This window comes from Panthera tigris, chromosome B3, assembly GCF_018350195.1.
Source record: "Panthera tigris isolate Pti1 chromosome B3, P.tigris_Pti1_mat1.1, whole genome shotgun sequence".
NCBI lineage: Eukaryota > Metazoa > Chordata > Mammalia > Carnivora > Felidae > Panthera > Panthera tigris.
Genome location: NC_056665.1, coordinates 102,000,632 through 102,024,811, shown reverse-complemented (window position 1 = coordinate 102,024,811; position 24,180 = coordinate 102,000,632). Strand labels below are relative to the sequence as shown.

Sequence of the window (24,180 nt, the reverse complement as noted above, 5' to 3'; positions counted from 1 at the left end):
AAGAGAGAGAATCATAAGCAGGCTTCATACTCAGCATGGAGCCCCACACAAGGCTCAATCACATGACCCTGGGATCATGACGAGTCCCAGGCTCAACTGACAGAGCCACCCAGGCGCCCCTAACATCTTTTGTATAGGTATTATGTACTATATTCTTACAAAAAAGTAAGCTAGAGAAAATAAAATGATATGGAAGGAAGAGAAAATACATTTACAGCACTGTACCATATTTAATAAATAAAAAATCTATATATAAGTGGACCCACGCAGTTCAAACTCACGTTGTACAAGACTGATTGTATACAATGGAATACTTTTTAGCAATAAAAACAACTAAATGCTGATTCACACAACAGTAGGGATGGATCTTAAAAATGTGAGGAAGAAGGCAGATCTGAAAGTACCTACCACCTTTGTTTTTATGATGTTAGAAATCAGAGTGGTTGTCTAAAAGGTGGGAGATTTGAATCTGGCTTTTGAAAGAACGCTTGGGTGGTGTTTACACAGCTGTTTATATTTAGCAGAACTCATCCAGGCTACACTTAAAAAACTACGTTTTCCACTGTATTTAAATCCCACTTCAAAAAAAGGGGGGGGGGGCGAGGGGTATAAAAAAGACTGGCAACCTTGAAAAGACACTAAACAACGTTAGCAGAAATTTGTTGTGTTAACTCCTTCCTTCGAAACGTTGAGGAAAACATTCCAATAAACTCTGCTGGATTTTTGTGACTAAATAGGGACATTAAAAAGCCCTGCAAACTCTAAGCCCCTTCTCCTCCGAGTGCCACTGTCCTTCCTTGGATACCCGAGGACCCTGGGAGCAACGTGGACCTGTCCGGCGCAGGGTCACCACCTCCGCTGGTTACTCGCGCCGCGGGGCCCAGTCCCAGAGTCCGGATTACTCCTCTCCTCACCAATTGCAGACCCGCCCATTAACTCGCCTCACACCCATTCTTTAAACCGTCAGCTCATCTTTCAATCAATTCAAATATCGCAAGGAGCGAACCAATCGCAAGCCTCATCGAGGGGAAGGGGCGGGCACTTCTCCGGAAGTGTTGGTTAAAACCCCTCCAATCAGAAGCTTTCTGCGGGATGTTTGAATTTTGCGGAGGTCTGGGTGGTAGGCGTTCCTGCTTCGGAGGCGGCAGTGGTCTTTCAGACCTGGAGGGTTCCTTTACTTTTAGTTCGATTGAGGTTTTACGCCAGAACCTGCCTCAGGTAGGAGGGTGCTGGGGAGCTGGAGGGAGGGCGCTGGCCTGCTTCGTTGTAGGTCTGGAAGGGTGGGGGGACCGCGGTTGTGGACTGGACACAGCTCAGGGGAGTCTCCTCTAGCACCGTATTACACATCCTTCCCGTAGCTGATGACGCAGGCCTCCAAGAGAGTAAATATTTGTTGCCTTGACCTGTGTAGTAGCCAGCGTTTCACCACCGGAGCGTAATTAGCCTTTGGGGCGGGACAGTACTTAGTAGGTATTGCTGAGTATTGTTGGCCCCGACTTTAAATTCAGTAGCGCTTCTCAGATCCCGTGACAACCGAAAAAAAAACCCGGTTGAGAACCTGTAGGCAAGCAAGACTAAGGCATTTCTAGACTTTCAAGCTGAAAGAAACTCCAGTAAGTCAAAGAACAGCGCTTAGACGTATGAGAAACCAGGCTGCCTGACCTGGGATGCCAGCTCCAGTTGACGCGGCAGTTAATTTACCTCATCTGTATATTGACGATAATACTACCTTTTAGGATTTAGGTAATTATTAAATATACCTTTAGTGTTCTTTCCCCCTCTCCCCCCCTACTTTTCTCTCTCTGCTGTGTATAGTGCTATGCTGTATTTTAAAATAACTAATACGTGGCAGGAGAGGGCAAATCAAATAGTAGAGGAGGGTTTGTTTGTTCTTTAAATTTTATTTTAAAGTAATCTCTAAACCTAGTGTGGGACTCGAACTCACAACCCCGAGATTAAGAGGAACGGGATCCACCGACTGAGCCAGCCTGGCACTCCAAGGAGGATTTATGATGAAAAACACAATCCTGGGTTGCCTGGCTGGCTCAGTTGGTAGAGCCTGCAACTCTTGATCTCGGGATCAGGAGTTCAAGCCCCACTGTGGGTTTAGGGTTTACTTAGGAAGAAAGAAAAGCACAGTCTTTTATCACTTCCCCTGGGCCCTTAAAAAGGAATTTTATTGGCACCCAGGTCGGATGCATTCTCATTTTTAAACTCTGTTGATTGCTTTAAATGCATTAACATTTTAATTGGTGCATTTCTCATGCAGATTTTCCCTTTAACTGGAGTTTTCCAGCAGACTCTCTTAGTTAATCTTGTTGAAGAGTGTAGTGTGCTTATAACTCTTTGAACTTCCTAATGCCTCTGGTTTATATACTGGACTGTAGCTTCCTGGGCCTCACTTCATCTGTCAAGCAAGTTCCTATTTAGAACTCCAAAATAAGTTGGTGTTTTTTATCTTTCGACAACCTCCTTCCCTCTCTTCAATGTCACCTACTTATTCCATTTTGTATCTTATTTTTCTTTTCAAAGGCTCTGGGGCAGGACAGGGGGTGAACTGAAATCTTAATTTTTTTAAATACTAAAGTGAAAATCCATGGAAGTTGTTCTCTCTCTTTGATAGGATGTCTTCATCACATTTTGCCAGTCGACACAGAAAGGATTTAAGTATCGACATGATTAGAACTAAAATTGCTCATAGGAAATCACTGTCTCAAAAAGAAAACAGACATAAGGAATATGAAAGAAATAGACACTTTGGTTTGAAAGATGTCAACATTCCAACCTTGGAAAGTAGAGTTCTTCTTGAATTAGATGAGACATGTCGAAATCTTGTTCCAGAAAAGGCCATTGTCAAGCCAAGTAAGTAAAGGTCTATTGTAACTTTAAATGCTTTGAAGAGTGAAAAAAATTTGGTTTAATACCTGAGGTTAAAAAAATGCTGACCACAGCAATGGAGTTTTGAAACACCATTCTAAGTAATTTGGTAATACTGTCTGTTAAAGGTAAAGGCTGTGAATGCCCCTGGCTAGGCTAAAACCATTCACCTATGGAGTATTATAATACTGTATTATATTGCCTTATAGGAATCCTAAAGTTCTTACTTTTTTTTTTTTTTTAAAGTTCTTACTTTTGGAGCTTGGTAAGGTAACTATTGACAAGATAAATTGATATAGGACATTAAAAATAGAACTGGAGCTCCTGGGTAGTTCAGTCGGTTATGCGTCAGACTCTTGATTTTGGCTCAGGTCATGATCTCAACAGTTTGTGAGTTCAAGCCCCGCGGAGCCCGCTCGGGATTCTCTCTCCCTCTCTCTCTGCCCCTCCCCTGCTCACATGCACACACACTCTCAAAATAAATAAATAAACTTAAAGAAGTGATTAAAGAATCCATGAAATAAGGATACTTTACCAATGGGAACATTTCTCAGAAGAGCAAAGAATTTGCCCTTGCAGTTTGCCAAAAGGGCTTGGGGTCACTAGGAAGGAAAAAACCAATTAAAGAAGAAAGGAATGATCTCAACAAAAGATAAAAATAATAAAAATAGAGTGTCTTAGGAGGCAAGGAGTCACTGGACTCCTATTTAGTTGCATTTATACAGCAGGCCCCAGAAGCTGAATGACAGTGAAGTAAAGCAGGGATAAATGCTGAAGAAATGACAGAAAGACATAAAGTCTTTTGAGAAGTTTTGTAGAGAAGGAAATGAGATGCCAAGTTGTTTAACTGTTCACTGCTTCATTTGAAGATTTTCCAGGAGCAGTGTAATATGTGGCACTTATAAGATACTCTACATATTCGAGCTTAATTGATTCTGTAAAAGAGAGGGTTGGGCTAAAAGGTTTTTTCTGGATTTATCATTTTTGTGATTCCAAAGGCAAGTAAGAGAAAAGAGTTGGACAAAAGTGTTATAGGGTTTTGTTTTTATTTTTGAGAAGAACTGATCTGAGGAAATGGGCTGGTAGTTGAAGGGGAGAAAATAAAGAACAACATCTCTTAGGAGTTGGAAGGAAATGAAAACTGGGTCATAGAATGATAGAAGATGGCTTTTTAAGGAGGAACTAGACATTTTTTGGTCTGAGAAGCAGTGATGTTATGCCTCCTAAGTCATCTCCTTGCCTCTACTCTCGCTCCCTCATATGCTCCGTTCCTTGACTCAGATCTCAAATCAAAGTCTAACCCTGTCAGAATACTATTAAAATGTCTTTGGTTTATTTTCCATCTGCAAAGGCCTAGAGTTAGCAGTGAGTGAGTGTGTTGCAGAGAAAGCAAGTGTGCTAGCATGGCTAGAGAAGAATGAATAAGGGGTAACTCCCATCCCTCTGGAGCCCTGAGGGGACACCATAGGGACTTTGGCTTTTACTCTGGGTGAAATGAGAAGCCATTAATGGCTTAATGAGTGTTTATATAAATCTGATTTATGTTTCAAAAGCATCGCTTTGGCTGCTATGTCAATAATAGATTGTAGGCTGGCAAGTATAGCCTCAGGAAAACGAAGTAGGACACCATTGCAATAATTTAGTTGAGAGGTGATGCCTGATCAAAGTGGTAGCATTATAGATTGGTGGTTGCATTCTGGATAGACTTAGAAAGTTGAACCAATAGAATTTTCTAATGGATTGGATGTAGGGTTGATAAAGAAAGATTGATTCCAAGGTTTTTGGCTTGAGCACCTGAAAGTATGGAGTGGCCATTTACTAAATTGTAAAAGACCGAGGGAGGAACAGTTTTAGGGTGGGGGGAATGATAAGGTTAAGAGTTCAGTTTGGGACATGTCCAATTGAAGAAAGTTATTAGACATGTAAGTGGACCTGATGAAAAGGTAGTTGCATATAAGATGAGTTCAGGGGAGAAGTCTGCACTGAGATATAAATTCAGGAATTGTCAACTGATATTCCGTGTTGGGAGACATTAGACTGGATGTGATTATCCAGAGTTTGGGTATGGAAAAAGGAGAGAAGAGGGGTCAGCACTCCAACATTTAGAGCGTGAGGACACAAGGGGAAACTGGCACAGAACTGGAGAGCAATGCAAAGTAGAGCAGGAGGACAACAAGAAGAGTGTAGTATTCTGGAAACCAAGTGAAACGAGCATATCAGGGAGAGACTATGTCAGTGCTGCTTGTTAGGTCAAACAATAGTTGACATGAGATTTCGAACTTTGCTATTATGAGAGGTCACTAATCTTGATGGGGAGTTTTGATGGAGTGAAAGCCAGATTGGAGTGGGTTCAGAGAAGGGCGGCACCATTCAGGACATATTCTTGCCCTAAAAGTTTAACTTGAATCTAATCAAAACCTTAGAGGAGTTGCTTGGGTGACTCAGTCAGTTAAGTGTCTGACTCTTAATTTCAGCTCAGGTCATGATCCTGTGGTTTGTGGGCCCGAGCCCCACATTAGGCTCTGTGCTGATGATGTGGAGCCTGCGTGGGATTCTCTCTCTCTTCCTCTCTCTCTGCCCCTCCTTCACTCTCTCTCTCTAAATAAATAAACTAAAACAACAACAACAACAACAACAAACACCTTATATTTAATTTCCAGTTTATAGAAAACACGAAGGCTAGAGGAATGCGTAAAAAAACATGAGAAAGCAAACAAATACACAGTGCAGGACATTCTGTAGGACAGCTGACTAGCTTTTTTCAAGAAGACAATGGCATAAGAAGTAGGGTGCCAATTGTCACACGAATGAATACAGGAGTGACAAAATATTGATGTTTCTGGAAGGCCCTGGGTTGGTCAGACCCTTTCTTAGTCTGGTTGTGTTTGGTCATAAGCAGTTTCTTTGTTTGCTCCAGTGTGGTGTGTAAATGTTACTTGTTATGTGTGTCATGACATGAGAAAGGTTGAAATACCTGTATGGATGTGACCATTGGACGAACACTGGAGAAAAGAAAGCCTAAGAATTGAGAAGCCAGGCTATTGGAGACGTCATCAAGATTTATACAGGGATAGTGATGGAGACAGTGACAGTGAGCTAGGAGCTATAGCCTTTAATGAATGAGAGGAAGCCTGGAGGGCCTATAGATGACAAACTGGGGTACTGGATAGTATGATCTGATGACATGAAATGTAAAGGTGGGATCTTTTGGTGAGGAGGAGGAAATCATTGGGAAGCAACAATGAGGACACCTCAGTGATACCACCAGGGTGAGAGAAAAAAGTCAACCACGTGAAAGGACAACTGGGGAAGCTGTCTTCAGCGGGGAGCCAGGTTTCAATTTGATCAAGAGATGAAAGAAACTTTTAGAGAAGAAGTTGAGAATACAGAGGTTTTGTTGACTAACCATTTCATCATGTGTGCTTTTGCATATTCTGTCCTCTGGCTTCTTCTTCTTCTTCTTACTATTATTTTGAACAACTTTATTGAGGTATAATTTACATAGCATAAAAAAACCTACCCATTTTAAATACATTTAAATACCCATTTAAAATACTCTTTTTTTTTAGTAAATTTGCTTAGCTGTGCAGTTATCCACCTGAATTATTAAAAAAAATTTTTTTTAACATTTATTCATTTTTTTTTTTAATGTTTATTTATTTTTGACACAGACAGAGACAGAGCATGAGCTGGGGAGGGACAGAGAGAGAGGGAGACACAGAATCCGAAGCAGGCTCCAGGCTCCATGCTGACAGCACAGAGCCCGACGCGGGGCTTGAACCCACAGACCGTGAGATCATGACCTGAGCCGTAGTCGGATGCTCAACAGACTGAGCCACCCAGGCGTCCCTAACATTTATTCATTTTTGAGAGACAGACAAGAGCACAAGCAGGGGTGGGGCAGAGAAATAGGGAGGCACAGAATCCAAAGCAGGCTCCAGGCTCTGAGCTGTCAGCACAGAGCCCGATGCGGGGCTCAAACTCACAAAACTGTTAGACACCCAACCGACTGAGCCCCTTTCTGAATTACTTTTAGCCCTTACCCAGCGGACAAACATGCTCATTCTTCAGAACCTTTTTCAGGTATTCTCTTTTCTCAGGAACCTTTCCTGATCTCCCCAGGGGGGGAGTTTTATACTAATTCTCTATTGTGTGCAGTCTCTTATTTATATCATGCTAAACCAGACTGAAACTGTTTATTTCTCCAATATACTATGAGCTTCTCAAGGGCAGAAATTCTCTGCCTAAGACTGTCTTGCACATAGCCCCTTATATTTCCCAAACCAGTTAAAACAAACAGAGTATGTAGGTGGAAACCCAAGTTGAACTAAAGAAACTGACGGGTAGCCCTAATATTGGGGTCTTTGTTAACCCAACACTTGGTGGCTTAAGACAATAAACATTTATTATTTCACACAATATTTGTGGTTCAGGAATTTGGGTGCAGCTTAAGCAGGTGGTTCTGGAGGTTGCACTCAAGATGTCATCTGGGGATGTATCTACATGCTTGACTGAGACTAGAGGGATCTGCTCCCCAGATAACTCACCCACATGACTGGCAAGTTGATGCTGGCTTTTGGCAGGAGGCCTTAGAACTTTGTCATGTAGACACCTCCATAGGGCTACTCGAGTCTCTTTAAGATTCCGCAAGGCCACTGGCTTCCTCCAGAGCAAGTGATCCAAGATAAGGCAAGGCAAACAGCAGTGTCATTAATGACCTAGTCTTGGGAGTCACACTCCATCATTTCACTGTACTTTGTTGGTTATCCAAGTCAGCCCTATTCAGTGTGGAAAGGAATAGGACACATGGACATCATTATCAGAAGGTGAGAATCCTTGGGGTTAGCTTGGAGGTTGGCTATCAAATGAGTTCATTAATTCAGAAGTGAAGTAATAAACACCCAATATGTAGCAAGCAGTTAATAGATATTTGAACAAGCAAAAGCAAAAGAAATAGGAATTTTTAAAAGAATAGAGGTTGAAATAACTTGTGGTTAGAGTTCTAAGAAATGAACAAAAGTTACTAAAAGCATTTCTTAACAAAGTTGAAGTTAGAAGTCAGACATTTGCCTAACTTTTTATCTGAAATGTTTTATATACTGTGGGTTTCTTCTGTCTAGGGTCAACAAAAACTGCTCTAGGTGATCAACGAAAGCAAATGCTCCAGAAATACAAAGAAGAAAAGCAACTTCAGAAATTGAAAGAGCAGAGAGAGAAAGCTAAACGAGGAGTATTTAAAGTAGGCCTTTATAGACCCGATATGCCTTGTTTTCTGTTATCAAACCAGGGTACAGAGCCAAAAAAGGTAAATTTACTATCATAATTTGATATAGAGGAATAGTTCCTTTTAACTGGAATTATCTGTAAGAGCTTAAAGAACTAAAATAACCATTTCCCCTTACTCTCTTTATTCATTTAGTTGACATGAGGTAGGAATGACATAATAGTAACTCAGAAGATGAAAGTCAGGTCTCTTGATGTTGCTATAGGTTTTTGAGATAGGAAAAACAAGTGGGCAGAAGTCCGTTTCCAATGATAGGCTGAGAAGGACTGGTCTGAGTAGCTGGAGCACTGAAACGGGGGATAGAAGCTCAAGGAGGTGTGATCTAAAGAAAATGGTCAATGAGTCAAGAAGAATAAAGTTTGAACAGGAGCAGTGGGATTTATAAATTAGATAGTCACTGGTGATTTGCTGTTTTAAACATATGTATAAAAGATCTCAAACCGTATACTCATTCCTGATTTAGATAAGAATTAAATAATATAAAGGCCCAAGACATTGCCTATTTTTCTGGGCTTCGTGCATCCCATTGATTTTTTTTAACCGATCTATGATTATTATCTGTATATGACCTTAGAATAAGGTGGAAGAGACTGAAGTTAATACAATAGAGTTCAAATTGAAAAGATATAAATATATTCTGTATATTAGAGGAGGGAGAGATTATTTATGTTTGGAGGAATGTCAAAGAAGACCTTGGAAGGGGTTAGATTTAAGGTGGCTTTTTGAGATATGTAGGATACCAATCATTGGTCTAAGCTATAGACAACCATTAAAAATGTTAAAAATATACGTAGGGGAAACAAATATAGGGGGAAAAAAAAGACTAAACCAAGATACAGACTCTTAACTATAGAGAACAAACTGATGGTTATCAAAGGGGAGGGGGATGGGTGAAATAGGTGATGGGGATTAAGGAGTCACTTGTGATGATCACTGGGTGTTGTATCAACACTGGGTGTTGTATCAAATCATTGAATCACTATATTATACACCTGAAACTAATATAACACTGTATGTTAACTCTACTAGAATTAAAATAAACACTTAAAAAATTATATATATGTACATATACATATATGTATGTGTGTATATATATATATATATATATATGTATGTATGTAGGGGGAACAAGAGGAGACCCATCATGGTGCTAAACAATAAGACTCGCCAATAATTGTTTTTTTTATTTAGATAGCCATTGTTGAATTCTCTTCTCCATGCAATCTAGAGAAAAGCCTAATTTCTTTAGCACTAGGTTTTCACTGAGATTACAGAAGAAAATGACTTCTTATCTAAGGAAGAATTCTGATTATGCTTCTTAAGAAATTTTACAGAGTTGACAAATATCACTTTTTAGTCAGTCTTTCTCATGCTAGATTTTTTTTTCCCACATTTTGTGATTAGGTCTCATTTTTCTTATTGACAATGGAGAAATGCATAATCATGAGACTTGAAGACAAACTGTTAAAGCTATTAGAGTAAGCTCTGTGGTATCTTTTCATAAAACAGCAAACAAAAAATCCTAATACTTAAGTCTGTTCATTTACCCCTTCTAAATATGTCCAACTAATCATATTAATGAGGATTCAAATACCTGGAAAATATGGCTTGAAATTTCTTCTTTCAGCTCACTGAGAAATATAAGTTTTGAAGTGATTAACTTAAATGTAATTTAAATCAAGCCAGAACCAGAAAAAGTAGTAAAGTTGGCAAGTATCTTTTTGCCATAAATGATTAAAGTTAAAATTTAACCTTAAAATGGAAACTTTGTTTTATAAAGAGACATGAAATTAAATTTTGCCGGTTCACTTTTTAACTTTATTTTCTTTGACTGTTTTAAGGCTGTTCCATCTTCTGTACGGATTACAAGGTCAAAGGCCAAAGACCAAATGGAGCAGACTAAGGTATAGTTGATTGTTAGTAGATAATTGTTACTAATATGACAAATTGTACTTTTTTCTCAGAGTAAGTAAATCCATTTTTTTATCTAATATCACTTTTTTCTTTTTCTTTTTTTTTTTTTTAGTTTTTTTTTTAATGTTTTATTATTTATTTTAGAGAGAGAGAGACAAAGTGCAAGCAGGGGAGGGGCAGAGAGAGGAAACACAGAATCCAAAGCAGGCTCTGGGCTCTGAGCTGTCAGCACAGAGCCCTACATGGGGCTCGAAATTACGAACTGTGAGATCAGGATCTTGAACCAAAGTCGGACACTCAGCCTACCAAGCCACCCAGGCACTCCTGTCTATTATCACCTTTAAGTGTAGTGATTGATTTGCTAGAGTTAATAGTACAAAAATCAGTATTAGTGCTTTGGTGACATAAAGCCATCTTGGCTGGTTACTAAGGAAATACTTAAAATATCTGTGTCCAACATCCCTTATTAGATGTATGCCAAACTTTGTGTCACACTCTTTTGTTTACTGGGCTTCTGTTATGCATTCCACATCATCACCAAATGTAGATAGGGATATAAAGCATATAGGGTGGGTATGATAAACTTGTGGGTCTTCAAAACACGATTATGGATAAAGTTACTAGGAAGATTGCTAAAATAAAGTGAAGTGGGCAAGGAGGGAAATAATATGCCTCTTCATCAGGTGAGGAAGCTGAATTTCATGTATTCAGGAATGTTTGAGTCACTACCATGTTTCTCTAGTCTCTAGGGCATAGTAGTGAACAAAATAAAATTTCTTGTTTTCATTGAGCTTACATGTGAACTAGGCAGTAAAAAAATAGGTATAGAGTATGTCAGATGGTCATCAGTATTATGGAGGGGATAAAAAGTGAAGGGAGAAGGGGAGTACTGGAGTGGGTGTCAGGCAGAATTTTGATTGGGGCAGTCAAGCAGGGCCTCGCTGACACAGTGGCATTTTGACTGAAGTCTTATAAGGAATGGAAGAGTGAACTATGGGAAAGAGCTTTCTATCCAGGAGAAGAATTTTCTAGACATAATTCAAGGTCTTGAAGTGAAAACATGCCTAGCCTATTTAAGGATTCTCAGAAGATTATAGTCAGCTATTTTTCATAGCTTAGGTTATTAGCATTTTCTAAAGTCTAGGATTCTAAAAAGGCCTGTAAAGAAGTCTATATCATGGAAAACTTTTTTCTTCATCTCATTTTATTTGGAGAAGTGATTTTTTTTTTTTTTTTGCCAGGTCATTTTATAATAGTAAGATTTCAGCTGAGGGGGTCAATTGATAGATAAAAAATGTGGCAACTGAGTGCTTGCTTCAGCCGCACATACACTAAAATTGGAACGATACAGAGAAGATTAGCATGGCCCCTGTGCAAGGATGACACACACGTTCCTGAAGCATCCCATATTCCTCCCCCCATCCGCCACTGCCTTGGCTTTCTGTTGTGCTTGTGCTTCTGTTGTCCCTCTTTTATCTGTTGCTATTTTTGTGATGTCTTCCCCCCACCCCTATTTCCACCTTTTGGAAGTGGCTCCTCAGGGAGTGGGTCTGCTCAATCCTTCTCTTCTCACTCCACAACATTTCAGAAGAAAGTGAGGGTGGCAGAGATGGGGGGGTGTCTCTACGGTTGGATTAATAAAATAACTTGAAAACCCCTCGGGGAAAAATGTGGTGATTTGATTCATTATGCAATTAAATCACATAGCACCTTAATCTCTTTAATAGATTGATAATGGGAGTGATGTTCGAGCAATTCGACCTGGTCAAAGACAAACTTCTGAAAGAAAAGTGTTGGACAAAGAGAGAAAAGGTAGGAATTTAGCAGTTACTATAAGCTCTGATGTTGCCACAACAGTAATTTAATGATTACAAAAAGCATTTGATTTGATTATTTTTTCCCACAGCCGTACAGCCTGTAACGACCACATCGGTGAGAATGACTCGATCAGCCACTCAAGCAGCAAAGCAGAATGCCAGAACAGTCTCATCTACTACAACAAGAAAGCCAGTCACAAGAGCTAATGGTAAGAATGATCTAGAGTGTTTTGGTCTTTGAGGTTTTTTGTGTTCAATTTTAAAAATCATCATGTACTTCTCTGAGCAGGAGAGGAGGAAATAGGAGATTCCAGTTCCCAAAGGTAGGTTCGATGCCTCAGCATCCAGGTAGCATTCTGTGGGTACTCAAAGGTGGAAGTACCTGAATTGGTATAAGCAGTGCTTCAAAGTGAACATTTAATGGCCCAAATAAATTACAGCCCATCCATTTGGTGGAATACAATGTAAATATTTAAGGACAGTGTTGTGAAAGAACGTGATATATTGAGTGGGCAAAGAAAAACAGGTCAGATTCTGAACACTATGATCACAATCCTAAAATATGTATGTGAATATGTGAATGTAGGGTAAAACTGGAAAAACATACACTAAAGTGACACTAATGATTGTTACTGAGTAATGTATTCGTAGGTTATTTTTAATTTTGTTGTGTTTGTGCTTTTCTTTATTTTCCTAATTTTCTATAATAAATATGTACTTGATATTCAGAGCCAAAAGGTAAAGTAAAATACCTTAACACTTGGTTTTGAAAACAGATGGCCTTTACTTGGCAGGAAATTTCATCTGTTTTTATCTCATTTTATAATATGACTTAATCAAAAAATCCTTTAAGATATATATTCCTATTGCTGCCTTTTTTCCTTTTCCAAATTACCTAGTGCTTTTAAAATAGCATTTTCTATCTAATCAAAATGGTTGTTTTATTTCACTTTTATTTTAGATCATGAAATAGAGAGAAAGGCACCAAATCAAGGAAGACCTGCCAAAAATATAGAAACAAAACCTGAAAAGGTAGAGTATAAACATCTGTTTATTCCTAGATACTTTGAAAATCTCATTGCCACTTGCATAAAGCTGAAATTAAGCATACAGAGCTGCTTCAAGAGAATTAACCTACATGTGTGTTAAAACATCTTGAACCATAAAGAAGCATGAAGAGGATATATTGTTGTTGTCTTTCAGGTATTATATCCTCAGAGCTTTATAAGCTAGAGAAAGGATAATTTGGTTAACAGGAGATAGAGAAATACAATAACATTAGTTGACAGAAACCTTCACATGAGATTTGACTAAGCGATAAGATGTAGTAGGGTGAAATGTATTGACTTTGGATTCATTTAGGTGTGAGTTTGAATATTGTCTCTGCTTCCAATTAGCTAGATAACTTTGGACAAGTTATGAATTTATTTTCCCATCTCTAACATGCAATACTTACTTGGAGTAGTTTTAAGAATTAAATAACCTAACATTTCTGATAGCATCTAGCATAGAGTCTAGTAGAGTCTTCAAAAAAGATTCACCAATTTGAGGGCCCAGTTCCTTGGTTTATAAGCCACATTATAATTCCTTAACCTTAAAAATAAAAGTTTTGCCAAGCTGTAAAAAACCTGGCTAGATTTTACTAAAAAATCAAATCTGGATCCTCCAGGAAGACAGTATAGGGTGAATCTTCACGAGTAAGCAGCTGGACCTCATGTTCTTCCCTTAAGATTGATTTCCTCTTTAAGGATTATCACTAGGTTTTTACTTTCACTTCCATGTTGGCCTCAGAGATAGTATCTCCCTTAAATTCTTTTCCAGGTTGAAATAAGTCCTGGGGATATATCACATGATGACTATAGTTAATAATATTGTATTGCATATTTGAAAGTTGCTTAGAGTAGATCTTAAAAGTTCTCATCACCAAAAAATTCTGTAACTATAGTGATACATGTTAACTAGACTTACTGTGGTGATCATTTCACAATATATACAAATATTGAATCATGTTATACACTTGAAACTAATACAATGTTACATGTCAATTACATCTCTATTAAAAAAACCAAGTAATTACATTGACTTGAAAAATAAAATATACTTCACATTTTATATGGTTCATCTTATTGTGTAATCTTAAAAAATAATTTTGCTCATATGACAAGGTTATTTATAATCAAGGTTATTTACAGAAATGATTTGGTACTTGACAGTAGTAGTCATTTAATAAACGTTGGATTTCTGATTCTCAAACTATTGTAATTATCATCATAATCAAAGTAAAAAGAGATCTGTATTTGTTAGGTGAGTAATTTTTCCATTTTAGTTTTCATATATTTTAATTTGTTGTAATACCTAAAACCTATTATTTATTCCTATAATGAGGATTGGTTCTCCCTCTTTCTGGATCTTAGCATTGGTTTAGTATAGCTGGTCTTCTGATTCCTTATATACATTTCATTGTATTTGTTTTTGTCGTCTCTTAAATTATGTATGTGGGACATAGATCTCAACTGTCACATTTTCAGCCTGTAAAAATTGGTCAAATATATCCCAGAAGAGCAATTCTCACTCTATTCTGTTTACTTACAACTAGGTCATTTCTTTTAAACTTGATAGTAAAGAAAATACTTTGGATTCACAAACCAGTACAACAAATGGAATGGATCCAGATGGAGTCTTATCAAAACTGGAAAACTTACCTAAGACAAATACTGCAAAAATGAAAGGAAAGAATTCCTTCGCACCTCAAGATTTTATGTTTCAGCCATTGGATGGTCTGAGGACCTATCAAGTAACACCTATGACTCCCAGAAGTGCCAATGCTTTCTTGACACCCAGTTATACCTGGACCCCTTTAGAAACAGAAATGTAAGAATGTAATGTTAATAATGAATTCCTTGCTAAGATGGTAACAAATGCCTTTCTTAGATTTGGCTTGTGCTTTTTAAAAGTTATTATTTAGTTAATTTAATTATGACTCATTAAAATTTGGTTAAAAAATTCTTCAGAAGGCTACAATAATCTATTTGACAGTTTTGATATTTCCTGTGCATTGTTATTAACCTTATTTTCCTAGTACAATTTATGTTTCATTGCTTTTAATAAGTGACTTTGTTATAACACTTGGAAATAAATTTTTAGAAGAAGTTGCCGGGGTACCTGAGTGGCTCAGTCAGTTAAGTGTCTGACTTCGGCTCGGGTCATGATCTTGTGGTTTGTGAGTTCAAGCGCTGCATCAGGCTGTGCTGACAGCTCGGAGCCTGGAGCCTGCTTCAGATTCTGTGTCTCCCTCTCTCTCTGCCCCTCCCATGCTCATGCTCGCTCGTGCTCTCTCTCTCTCTCTCTCTCTCAAAAATAAATAAACATTTAAAAAAAAAAAGTTGCTATAATACTGTAGCTCAGACATGGGCTTTGGTTTGTATTCTTTTGCTGAGTACACTTTAGAAAAACTGATTAACTTGCAAAGTGGAGCGGGGAGAGGGATCAGTTGGACTCTTTAAAAGAAAAGACAGGATTGTTTTGCAGATTGGCTGTTGGCAGATTTACTAGAAACTGCCTGGCAGCAGCAAGACTGCTAAGTGTTTATTCCATTAAGAGATCTTCAAAGTATTTAGATCTCATTATAATTAGTGAAGATGAACAGCCCCACTACATAGGTGTTTAAATTTTTCTGCTCCAGAATGGACCTATTGTTTTAAAAATAAACATATTTCAGGGCACTTGGGTGGCTCAGTAGGTTGAGCGTCTGATTTCAACTCAGGTCATGAGTTTGTGGTCAGTGAGTTCGAGCCCACATGGGGCTTGCTGCTATCACTGCAGACTCTGTTTTGTATCCTCTGTCACCCTCTCTCTGCCCCACTCATGCTGTGCTCTCTCAAAAATAAATATTTAAAATAAAATAAAAATAAATATTTTTATTTTATCCCAGGTTTTTAAAAAGCAATGTAATTTTGAAATACTTCAATTAGATATATAGGATTCATGCTTCATAAAGTGTATTTTTGCTATTGCTTTTAGTGCTAAGACTCAAGAACCAACAAAAGAAATTCTGGCCCAAAAGTGTAAAACTTCCACTACGAAGATAGTACATCAAGATTCAAATAAACTGCAGTGTCCTTTGGGTTCTCTCACAGTTTGGAATAAAGGTATGGTATTTTAATTAAATTTTTACTTACCTTCCGGACTATGATTTATCAGAGGTTTGTTTAGAGCCACACAGACTCAGAAGAGATGGGAAACCTGGGGAAAGACATCCAGACAGAGAATTGGAATGAGGAATGCAGACTGAGAGAAGGGGGGAAATGCAAATTTGAAGAGATGAAAATGTCAAGACACTTTAGAGGAGATGTGATAAATGAAATCATTGAAGCAGAAATAAAATGTTAAAGTTCAACAAAGAAAAAATTGAAGGATTCTAAAATTTTGTCTTTTGTAGGGGATGGCATTTTAGAAAAACTGCTGCTTTGAAATTTACCTGTGGTGTTTTCTTTGTAGAACACGTCTTAAATAAAGATGAAACTACTAAAAATTCAAATGGCCTCCCAACAAAAGAAGTCCTGTCACTTGAAATAAATGAAGATCAGGTATCTCAGCCACAACATGATGTGCCATATTTCAGGTTTGTCCATTTTGTTCCTAGTGTAAAATGTTTGCATTAATGTCTAGATATTTAAAACCCAAATTAAACTATTTTAGCCTTTATATAATAGATGAATTAAACTCTTAGTGATTTTTATTTATCTTTTAAATTTTAATTATGGGGCGTCCTGGGTGGCTCAGTCAGTTAAGCATCCGACTTCAGCTCAGGTCAAGATCTCATGGTCTGTGAGTTCAAGTCCCACATTTGGCTCTGTGGGCACAGCTCAGAGCCTGGAGCCTGATTCAGATTCTGTCTCTCCTTCTCTCTCTGTCTTTCCCCCACTCACACTCTGTCTTTCTCTCAAAAGTAAATAAACAAAAAAAAATTTTTTTTTAATTATGTTTTCAGTAGCTGATACTTTAATTCATGTGGTTCCTAGTTCAAAAGGTAGAAAAAGGTACAAGTGAGAAGCCCTTTCTCAACTGTCTCCTAACCCCATGGTTAATCTTCCATGGAGGCCAGTGTTACTCATGTTTTATGAAAACTTTCAGAGAGATAGATAACATATACGTAGACAAGCATATATATTTTTTCCCACTTTTAATATACACAGTAGTTTACTATTCTGCTTTCATTTAATGTTCATTGTGGGAGACATTCCATTTTAATACTTAAAGAGCTCACTCGTGTTGTTTGTGTTGTGTGTGTGTGTGTGTGTGTGTGTGTGTGTGTGTGTGTGTGTGTTTAATGACCATATAGTATCCAGTATGTGATGTACCACTATTTACTTAATAGTAAATTGCTGTTGCTCATTATTTACACTGAGGTCAGTCCATTACTAATACAATCAAGGCTGCAAGGAACAACCTTGTATGCATTCCAATTCTCTCATGTGAAAATATATAACAACCTCAATTTACATTCCTTTCAGCAAGTTATGGGAATTCCTATTTTCTCATACTGTTTACACCCTCGACAAAGAAACTGAGTTAACCTTTATTTTACAAAGGAAGGTTAGTAGGAGATGGTAGGAAGCTCTTTGGCCTACTAAGTCATGAAGTAGGATTATGTTTTTCCATCTGTGAAGAGTGAAAATTAACATCCTTTTGGGGAAACTCAACCATGTCACTTAACAGGCCTTGGAAACAAATCAGTGGACTGCATTTGGAGAAAGGCCCCAACATTCCACATCACACAGGAAATAATTACATGCTCTTCTTTTTTTTTTTTTTAAACTTCTTGTGGAAAATTTAAAACATATGAAAGTACAGGGAACAGTACACTGAACTCCCTTGTACTCATCACTCAGGGTCAATCTTGTTTCATATTTACATATACTTCTGACTCAAGATGTTTTAAGAAAATCCCAAATAATCCTATCACTTCACCCATTAATATTTCTGTAGGTATTTTTCAAAGTTGAAAACTCATGTTAACATTAACCGTAATATTTATTGTGCTTAATGTAATAATGATAATTAATGTCATAAAATATCCAGTCAGTATTCAGATTTTCCAAATTATCCACACGCAGGCATGAGCACAACATGCTTATGTACATGTTGTTTTTCTTTATTTTTAATGTTTTATTTATTTTTGAGACAGAGACAGAGCATGAGCAGTGGAGGGGCAGAGAGAGAGGGAGACACAGAATCCGAAGCAGGCTCCAGGCTCTGAGCTGTCAGCACAGAGCCTGATGCAGGGCTTGAACCCATGAACTGCAAGATCATGACCTGAGCTGAAGTCGGACGCCCAACCGACTGAGCCACCCAGGCACCCCGATGCTGTTTTTCTTGAGTAAATGTAGCAAGGACATTCTCATACCTTTTTCAACATAAGATTAACAATTTTTTGAGCTTTGCCAATCAAATAGATAAGTAGGTAAGATACTATCTTGCTGCAGTTTTAATGTTTATTCTACTATTAACAAGTTTCTTTTTATGTGTTTGAAAGCCACTTCAATTATTTTTAGAGCTTGAGATTTTAGAACTGTAATGAATTTTAGAGATTTAGCTAATCCGTTGTGTTTTCAACTGTGAGACATTGAGACAATGAGCAATTTACCCAACTTAATAACATCAGATCTAAGCCAGGTCTCCTTTCTCATAAATTAAGTCATTCTCTGTCATGCTATTAGATATAAACAGCTAAGTTTTTCTTCTAGGAAACAAAAACTATCCTCAGTTTCTCCTGCTAGGATTCTTTTTATAAAGAAACAGATTACGATCACCTTAGGCCAGTTTCTTAACCTTGGCACTATTGACATTTTAGACTAGATAATTCTCATGGGGACCATCTTCTGCATTCCAGATTGTTTGGTAACATCCTTGGCCAGTAGTGCCCCTCCAGTTCATGACAAAAATGCCTCTAGACAGTGTCAAATATGTCCAGGGAGGGCGGGGGGGGGGGGGGGTGGATACAAAATTGACCCCTGTTGAGAACCACTGCCTTTGGAGTGGCAAGCAAAGCCTACTAATTACAGAGAACCTGTAGGGCCTTATAACTGTAATTCCATACTTACAGTGTTTGGCTTCAGCTTGCTCTTGAGAGTTGAGTTGGTCTTCATTCCATGGGCAATAACAGAGAACTAATAACAGAGATAAAGAACATCTGATTATTTCTGTGAAGTCTCTGAAAAGTAAGAACAGAAGAAGTTGGAAATAATAGTGTAGGGTGAAAAGTGGGCTCTTGGCACTAACCCATTTGCATAAGTTCTAGGTATAGAAAGATGGACATAGGGTATCAACTTGTATTTATGGATTTAATATATCACAATTCATAAAATCAGCATCAATGCTGAAAAATTAACATCGTGCCTATCTTTTACACCTTTCTAATGTTATGTGTGTCATAATGCAAATACTTAGATATTAGTATGAGAAACATTTGTAAAACAAATGTATATCATAATTTTAGAAATATTCTTCAGTCAGAAACTGAGAAATTAACTTCGCACTGCTTGGAGTGGGACAGGAAGCTTGAATTGGACATTCCAGATGATGGTGAGGGAACATTTATTTTTTTTTATGTTTTAGTTTTGTGTTTTTAAATATAGTTATACATTTATCTGAAACATAAAGATCTAGTGTCCAACTTCATAGTTACATTGTTATTCAAAACAGGAATTTTTTATATCTCAACATACATTTGCTAATATCTCTGTGCTAAATTGGTACATGACTTAAGAGATACAAGGAATTGGAATATTGATTATTCCTGAAAATTAGACATTTGCTTATTATTAGATATTTTTTATATAACTATGAGTGACCTCTGTAACTGGTATTGTTTAATTAAACAAAAATATTTTCTGAATGAAAATAATCCCAAATCAATAATCAATATGGAAATCACTACCTAAATCAATATGGCACAGATTTAGAAAAATTCCTTAATTTGACTTATTTGGGGAAGCTGTTTAGAAAAAAGTCATTTGTGTTCTGTCAATGTGAAGCCCTTCGTGGATACTGTTGTGTGATGAGTTGTTTGAGGCTGAATTCTTATTAAATACAAATAGAGGTAAAATGCCATTTATTGTGCAGCGGTGTGTATGAGAATGAATATTGCTGATTTTTAGCAGGAATTAAAGCAGGCAGTTAATGCTCAGTATTTTTAGGACAGTTTTGCAGTGCTGTTTTTTGTTTTGCACTAAGTTAAAAATTTTGAAATTTATGGTGAGGCCTTATCAATTGGTAGGCTGACAATATAGGTCTAGTTTTTTTTTTTTTTTTGTCTTTTAACTTTTAAAAACCTCATCTTTCCTCTAGCTAAAGATCTTATTCGCACAGCAGTTGGGCAAACAAGACTCCTTATGAAGGAAAGGTTCAAGCAGTTTGAAGGGCTGGTGGACAATTGTGAATACAAACGAGGTGAGAAGGAGACGACCTGTACAGATCTGGATGGATTTTGGGATATGGTTAGTTTTCAGGTACGTGGTCAAGCATTTTCATTATATTAACTCTGAGCCTGATCTTTTTGAAAATGAGGTTGGGGCACCTGGGTGGCTCAGTCAGTTGAGCCTCCTATTTTGGCTCAGGTCATGATCTCATGGTTCATGAGTTCAAGCCCCGCATCGGGCTCCTCTGCTGTTAGCACAGAGCCTGCTTCGGATCCTCTCTCCCCCTCTGTCTCTGCCCCTCCCTTGCTTGTGCTCTCTTTCTCAAAAATAAAATAAACATTAAAAAAAATGAGATTAAAAAATGAGGTTGGGGCGCCTGGGTAGCTTAGTCGGTTACGCATCTGATTTCAGCTCAGGTCATGATCTCACAGTTTGTGAGTTCAAACCCCACATTGGGCTCTGTGCTGACAGCTTGGAGCCTGGAGCCTGCTTCGGATTCTGTGTCTCCCTCTCTTTCTGGCCCTTCCCCACTTGTGCTCTGTCTTTCTGTATCTCAAAAGTGAATAAACACTAAAAAAAAGAGGTTAACAATAATTAAATGGGGGTAATGGAACTGCTTTTTAGGTATCAATAATGTTAAATGAGATATCAGACAGCATCTTTATAAACTGTAAAGTACTGTCTAGAGGGACCTAGGTGGCTCAGTCAGTTAACTGAGTCAGCTGACTTCAGCTCAGATCATGATCTTGCAGTTTGTGGGTTCAAGCCCTGCGTCAGGCTCTGTGCTAACAGCTCAGAGCCTGGAGCCTGCTCCGGATTCTGTGTCTCCCACTCTCTCTGCCCCTCCCCCGCTCGTGTTCACTCATGTGCGCTCCCTCTCTCTCTCTCAAAAATAAATAAACATGAAAAAAAAATTAAAGTACTGTCTAAATTTTATAAATGATGTCTACTTCTTCCTTGTGTTGTCAGGATGATTTCTGGATAGTTTGGAATGTTGTTTAGACTGTAATGATTCTGCACTTTAGAAAAATGAGCAACTCTAGTCCTTACTAATTCAGATCATCTAGCAGTTATTGAGTTCTAACTGTGTGCCAGGCATTATACCAGAAGTTGAAAAATAAGGCACATTCTCTCTCCCAGAGAAGCTTGTAGTTTATTAGTGAGTCAGACACAGGATATAATTCTAATCTAATGTACAAAGTGCTATAGTGGAGGGAATCACTAGGAAGATCAGGAAAAGCATGGGAGAAGATGACACTTTCTAGCTTCTTGACTTATTTTATAGATGTACATACAAAATATTATTTCAGGAACCAGTAGCCAAAAGTCATTAGACATTTGAGGACAGCCTTGAATCTGAAAAAAAGAAAAAAAAAAGTCAAAAGCAAGTTTCTTCTCAGGAAGAAAACTTTTTGGATGAAGGAAATGAAGATAATACAAGGAGAAAATAACTTTTTTTTTTTTTAATGTTTATTTGTTTTGAGAGAGACAGAAAGACTGGACACAAGCAGGGGAAGGGCAGAGCGAGAGGGAGACACAGAATCTGAAGCAGACTCCAGGCTCTTAGCTGTCAGCACAGAGCCCAACACGGGGCTTGAACTCACAAACCTTGAGATCATGACTTGAGCCGAAGTCGGCCGCTTACCTGACTGAGCCACCCAGGCACCCCAGAAAAGAACTTTTACATGCAAGTGTTAATATTCTCAAAGGGAACAGATGTTTCATCTGTCTATTAAGAACAGCTATTAAAAAAACATTCAGAGAACAACAAAAATTATTCTTTGAAGTTAAACACTGTGAGAGCAGAAATGTAAGATTCAGTACAAAGATGGAATATGAAGTTAAGATCTCCCATAAAATAGAGCAAAGAGAGAGATGTAAAGTAGCAGAGATTGAATAAGATAAGAAGTAGATAAGAAGATTAAGTGGGCTGGTCTAGGGAGTATAATATCTAAATAATAGGAATTCCAGAAAAAGGGAACAGAAAAAATAATGGAGAGGAAATAACCAATGAAATAGTTGAAATTTTTTTCCCAAACTGGAGGACCTAAATTCCAGATCGAAGGGAGCCATTGAGTGTCTAGCATTGTGAATCAGAGTAAGCCCACACCAATGCACATTATTAAATATGATTGTACAACTTTAGGGATGAAGAGAAAAATCTAGAAACTTCCAGAGAGAGAAAACAAGTCTTATACAAAGGATCAAGAATCAGAATAGCCTTGGATTTCTCAACAGCAACACTGAAAGCTGAGAAAACAATGCCCTCAAACTTCTGATGGAAAATAAGTTCCAACTTGGAGTTTTGTACCCAACCAATCATATGTGAGGGTGAAAAGGCACTTTTTAGACACACACAGTCTCAAATTTTACCTCCCATGTTCTCTTTCTTATAAAACCAAGTGAGAATGTACCTCACAAAAATGATGGAGTAAACCAAGAAATGGGAGGAGGTGGGACTGAGTGTCAGAAAGGGGTAAGGGAATTGGGGCTGAGTTGTGGTGAGGTGTGTAGTTTACGAAGCAGTGGTTGAGATTAGAGCAGGAGGACCTGGTCCCTGTGAGATTGGTCTGTGTGAGATTGAGCTAAATATATAATACCTGATTTGTTTGCTAGCTTTTTCACTTATTTTTTATTTTTAGAGAGAGTGAAAAAAGACAAGTGGGAGAGGGGCAGAGGGAGAAATTGAGAGAATCCCAAGCAGGCTCCAGGCTGAGCGGGGCTCCATCACGTGACCCTGGGATCATGACCTGAGCTGAAATCCAGAGTCAGATGCTCAACTGACTGAGCCACACAGGCGCCCCTGTTTGCTTTTTAAATTGTATTCAGAGGAGGTTTTTATAAAATTTAGAGGTGAATTGATGATAGATACATAAAAACCAAGCAAATGAAAAGCAAAAACAGTATTCAGAGTAGAGAAAAAATGAAGGAAAGATAATGTCCATTGCTGTATGGCCCTGACGTGAATAGTGTTGAGGTAGTCATGGTGATGTTAAGTATTGCTTTATGACCAGTTTTTACATATTTTCCAGTTTTGATAATGAGTTTCACTAGCATCATTCAATGGTAACCAATTTTGTTTTTTAATATTAATAATTGATAGATTTGAGGTATTTGATGTGTTTATATTGTTTATATTTAGTATCTGTTGATACTCATTTCCCAGCTTTGGCCATTGGGAGCCTCTTCAAGTTGCCTTCTGGGACCTTTTTTTTTTTTTTTTTCCTTTAAGAGCTTTTCTGAAGTTTAATATCATAAAACTTACCAGTTCTGAATGCACAGTTCAATGATTTTCAGTAAATTTGCAGAGTTGTGCAACCGTCACCACAATCCAAGTGTAGAATATTTTCAGCATTAAAAGACCTTTCTTTCCTGTATGCAAGTGAATCCCCATTCCCACTCCCAGCCCTAAGCAACTTACTCCGTAGATTTGCCTTTTCTGGACACTTCATATTAAGTAAAATAATACCATATGTAGTCTCTCATATGTGGCTTCTTTCACTTAGCATGACGTTTTTGAGGTTCTTGCACGTTGTGCGATGTATCTGTACTTTGTTCCTTTTCATTGCTGAGTAGTAGTTCTTTGGGTAAATACACCATTCTCTATTCACCAGTTGAAGGACACTTGGATTGTTTCTACTTTGGTGATTATGAATATCTTCTTTGAATATTCACATACAAATCTTAGTGTGGACATAAGTTTTCAGTTCTCTTGAGGTAAATATCTAGATATTGATGGGTCATATAGTAAATTTACGTTTGAGTTTTAAGAAACTGCCATACTGTTTGCCAAAGTGATTGTAATATTTTACTTTCCTGCCAACAATGTATGAGTTTTCCTATGTCTCCACATCCTGACTAGTATTGT

At 37.8% G+C, this 24,180-nt stretch overlaps 1 protein-coding gene, 1 long non-coding RNA gene and 1 other non-coding gene across 7 annotated transcripts in view; 2 read left to right on the top strand and 1 right to left on the bottom strand.

Moving 5' to 3' along the window:
• The first annotated feature begins 1,078 nt into the window (after positions 1-1,078).
• DLGAP5 (DLG associated protein 5) overlaps positions 1,079-24,180 on the top strand; it is a 39,978-nt gene continuing 16,876 nt past the window's right edge. For 3 of the 4 annotated variants that reach the window (XM_042989755.1, XM_007083322.3, XM_042989756.1), the window contains exons 1-12: positions 1,079-1,218; positions 2,624-2,862; positions 7,998-8,182; positions 10,003-10,065; positions 11,803-11,887; positions 11,982-12,101; positions 12,854-12,924; positions 14,489-14,763; positions 15,913-16,040; positions 16,390-16,513; positions 19,391-19,476; positions 20,242-20,402. In XM_042989755.1, coding sequence (XP_042845689.1) covers positions 2,625-2,862; positions 7,998-8,182; positions 10,003-10,065; positions 11,803-11,887; positions 11,982-12,101; positions 12,854-12,924; positions 14,489-14,763; positions 15,913-16,040; positions 16,390-16,513; positions 19,391-19,476; positions 20,242-20,402 — 1,536 coding nt within the window. In that variant the 5' untranslated portion in view covers positions 1,079-1,218; position 2,624. Of the gene's footprint in view, positions 1,219-2,623; positions 2,863-7,997; positions 8,183-9,601; positions 9,640-10,002; positions 10,066-11,802; positions 11,888-11,981; positions 12,102-12,853; positions 12,925-14,488; positions 14,764-15,912; positions 16,041-16,389; positions 16,514-19,390; positions 19,477-20,241; positions 20,403-24,180 lie in introns of those variants that run through there. The other variant, XM_042989757.1, reaches the window with a different exon arrangement.
• LOC122239611 lies at positions 7,230-21,669 on the bottom strand. Of its 2 annotated transcripts, none has more exons than XR_006218862.1 (5): positions 21,608-21,669; positions 18,996-19,061; positions 16,370-16,530; positions 16,071-16,134; positions 7,230-7,655 (listed from the first exon to the last, which is right to left on the bottom strand). It is a non-coding gene; the product is annotated as an uncharacterized LOC122239611 (long non-coding RNA). The 2 variants fall into 2 exon arrangements; XR_006218861.1 differs by lacking the exon at positions 7,230-7,655 and adding an exon at positions 13,442-13,726.
• LOC122239791 lies at positions 11,383-11,489 on the top strand. The gene has a single exon (XR_006219176.1). It is a non-coding gene; the product is annotated as a U6 spliceosomal RNA (small nuclear RNA).